Source organism: Nanorana parkeri, unplaced genomic scaffold (genome assembly GCF_000935625.1).
Source record: "Nanorana parkeri isolate BGI_ZX_2015 unplaced genomic scaffold, ASM93562v1 scaffold520, whole genome shotgun sequence".
Taxonomy (NCBI): Eukaryota; Metazoa; Chordata; class Amphibia; order Anura; family Dicroglossidae; genus Nanorana; species Nanorana parkeri.
In genome coordinates this window covers 39,214-42,751 of record NW_017306788.1, presented here as the reverse complement: position 1 = coordinate 42,751, position 3,538 = coordinate 39,214, and the positions used below count along the sequence as shown (strand labels likewise).

Below are 3,538 nucleotides of genomic sequence, written 5' to 3'. Positions count from 1 at the left end.
ATATATTCGGCTTCCGAACAAAGAACACAACTTTCACATCACTGACCTCAAAAACCTCTTAATTACAATTTGTTAGGAATACTTACCAAATGTTTACGATAATGCGTTAGCCTTGTTAATCTCTAATACTTACGTGTCCATAAATAAACAATTTGCATAGCTATTCGTCCAGTGGAATGGCATCTACATTTATTCTGGGTGAATTAACGCCAGCTGTTTTAAAAGGCAATTTTCTCTTCTGGTTAAAAGTTCTTCATATATTATGAACAGTAGTGAATCAGGAAAATACCACATTCTGGCCACTAGATGAAGCTAAGGATCATAGGAAATAAATACAATGTAACAATTCTAGAGAACGCTGAAGGGAATTGGCAGACAAATGTAATTATTGCTACTACAGGGATCTCTGGATTGTGTTTTTGCCCGATGTGTTTTCCTTTTAAATGAATCGAAACGCATCAAAATGAATGCCAGCACACACTGTATGCATATCGATGCTTTACATGGCATGTTGATGTGCAAGGTAAAGGCATTGCAATGCATGTAGACATTTTGTTATGATGGAAACACATCAGGTAAACATTACAACAAAACATTAGGTGTGAATAGGCATTTAGGCTTTGGACAGTTTTATTTTTAACTGTGTGTTTTTGTTTTTTAAAGCCGTGCAGTACAGAGTTCAACCTGTAATTACAGAATGTTTGCACATGCTATAGATTTGTTTAGCTCTCATTGCTTATATTCAGTTATGATTTATCTTACATTTCTATGGTCATTGCACTTGGTGAATTAGTTTTTATGTTCTAACTTAAGGCAGGGATAGGCAACTTCAGCACTCCAGCTGATGTGAAACTACAAGTCCCATGAGACATTGTAAGACACTGAGAGCCACAGGCATACCTTGCAGAGGCATGGTGTGATATGTAGTTTTACCAGAACTGAAACACCGAGGCTGCCTACCCCTGCCCGAAGGAATGTTTTATCCCGCATGTCGGCTTGTGCTTCTCCCAAAATTAGTAGTGACACAGTGTGTTTATTAACCTTTCCTCTTCACCTTTCAGGGCTCGATGCAGTCATTTACTCCGTCTCCTGTGGACTGCCATCCATCAAGCATGATGTCTAATTCCCCAGTGCTGTCAGGAAGCTGCAGTAGTGGCATTTCTTCCCTGAGTCGGTGCAGCATTTCTGAGATGTCGGGTTTTGAGAGTCAGATCTTTGATCAAACAGTAACTACTTCCAGTTATGGCATATCAGAGGAGCCAACCAGAAAAGAAAACAAGACACCACCACCTTACAGCGTGTATGAACGGACTTTGAGGCGTCCTGTACCTGTACCTCAGTGTCTTTCCATTCCTGCACCTATTGATCCTCCAGCTTTACCACCCAAACCAGGCCCAGTACGTCCAACAAGCCTGGAGAATGGCAAAAGGACTGATCCACTGCCACGGCCAAGACCTTTCCCACGGAAAGTGTCACAGTTGTAACACAATTACGCTTTCCTTTTGCTGTGAATAAACTCTCTTTTTTTTTTTCCGCTAGAAAAATTACCCTCTAGAGGTCCTTTTGCTGAAGAGACAGCTGCGGAATGGGTATATACACTCAATGAAAGTGTGGGCACTTTAATTGTTTACTATTTGTTTCCCTTCATTAAGGAAGTAAAGCTTTTTGTTTTTTATTATTGTTTTGCACAATATTATAGTGGTAATAATTCAGGATTAACTTGACAAAAGGCACTTTTTGGTTGGATAGAAACAGAAAGCACAATACAGTCTGTTAGTATGCTCTGTTTCTGGATTACAAATTCATGAAATATCATGTTGATTTTTAACTGGGTTCTTTATTGTTTATATATATATATATAAAGCTTTTATTTGAAGAGTACATTTTTTGTGGGTTTAGTTTTTTTTAATTTGAGAAGATACTTGATGTTTTAACTTTTAAGTCAGCCAACAATTCCAAATTTGTTATACATGCTAACTTTAATTCTATAATATAGGTGTTAATTTAATGTCCCAGTTAATATATTGCTTTTTAGTTTTTTTTTTATAAACATAGCATTCTGTCTTTCATTTTCTTAAATTAATAAGGGATTTTAAATATGTATTATGTATATAGTTTTCTGATCAGTTGCGATAATTTATCTTCCATATTTTGTGAATTTTGTATATGCAGAGAAAATGTTGTTGCTTTATTAACACATGAGGGGGTGAGGTCTAATAATTGCATGCATTATGAGGTGATCCATTAGTCAGAGCAGGAAAAGCAGATTTCTAATGAATGCATGTTTTAATGCTGCCATCTTTGTGCTTGTAGGCTCCCTACAAGCTGTTTATTTTTACAAAATACTCATTTGTCTTTGTCTTATGGTAGATATGGCATGCAAGTTGCTTTAGTGGTTCAGTAATGCATAATATTTTCCCACATTGAACTTTGTTTAGCTTTGGATTTTTATTGATTGATAAAGTTCATACGTAATTCTAAACAATGGGTCAGATTTAGATTTATCAAGTATGACAGATTGTACTCCATAATTTTGCGCCAGGATTTCATGTGTTTTTGGCTTACTCTAAACCAGCAATATCCGTCTTCTCCACCACATACAGCCTAGGGTTTTGTGACAAAGTGATATTGATCGCTGATTGCAGAATATTTTCCACAGCGCTTTCTAAAACATGTAGGCTTTGCCATTTACAACTTTAATTCCAACCGCTATAGCAGATTTCTCATTATCTTTTTGAGAGGACTTTTTTTTTTTAGTTGAATGTACTTTTAAGATGGAAAGCAGCTCTTTGCTAAAGAAAATCCAAAATAGACTTGCGTTTTTGTGTGGACTGGAAAACCATCTACTAAATATTCATGTACAGTGTTTTGTCCACATATCCATGTTTTGTCATATCTGTTGTATTTACCACAGTGTCGATTAAGCTAAAGTGTAATATGCACAGGGTTTGCAAATCCTTTTTATAGAGCTGATAAATCTCCAGGAAATAAGTGCAGTGAAACGTAGGGGTTACATAAATTAAACTCTTAAGTAGTTTCCTAAAGTTGACATTGGACATAAGTGGACAATACAAAATGTGAACTCTGAGTGCAAATTGCAATAACCAATTGCAGCCATTCCAAATTTACCAGCCAGAACAGTATAGGATGAAAACTGCTTAGTTGCTATGAGTATACCACAGTATTCTCTTTTTATTTATGCAGCCTGACCCACCACAACTCCCCTGCTCTCCCAGACATATAAAGATGCATTGAAGTTTATGTGCAGTGCTATTACAACTTGCCTTAGTGCTGCGCTTAGCTCTTAGACTATTAGAAATAATTTTCTGGGTTTCTGTGCAAGGAAAAGACCCTTCATGCAGGGCTTGTTTTTTTTTTTTTTGCATGCCAGAGTAGCACAGTGGTAGTGGGTGCCACAATGTGTATTGGCTGGCACTGTTGGCGCTGCAGTGATCTAATGCCTGTATAGTTGCAACTGGAAAATCCTCTTGCCAGTAGAGGAGCAGTGTGGGACACAGAGCATATACAAAGGTAAGTG

The 3,538-nt window shown here is 37.1% G+C and overlaps 1 protein-coding gene across 1 annotated transcript in view; it reads left to right on the top strand.

The window, feature by feature from the left end:
- The window catches only part of DOCK4 (dedicator of cytokinesis 4), a 263,370-nt gene extending 261,542 nt beyond the window's left edge, over positions 1-1,828 (top strand). The window contains exon 52 of the mRNA XM_018561382.1: positions 1,062-1,828. Within this exon, the coding sequence (XP_018416884.1) occupies positions 1,062-1,484 (423 nt within the window). The 3' untranslated portion in view covers positions 1,485-1,828. The remainder of the gene's footprint in view (positions 1-1,061) is intronic.
- The last annotated feature ends 1,710 nt before the right edge of the window (positions 1,829-3,538 follow it).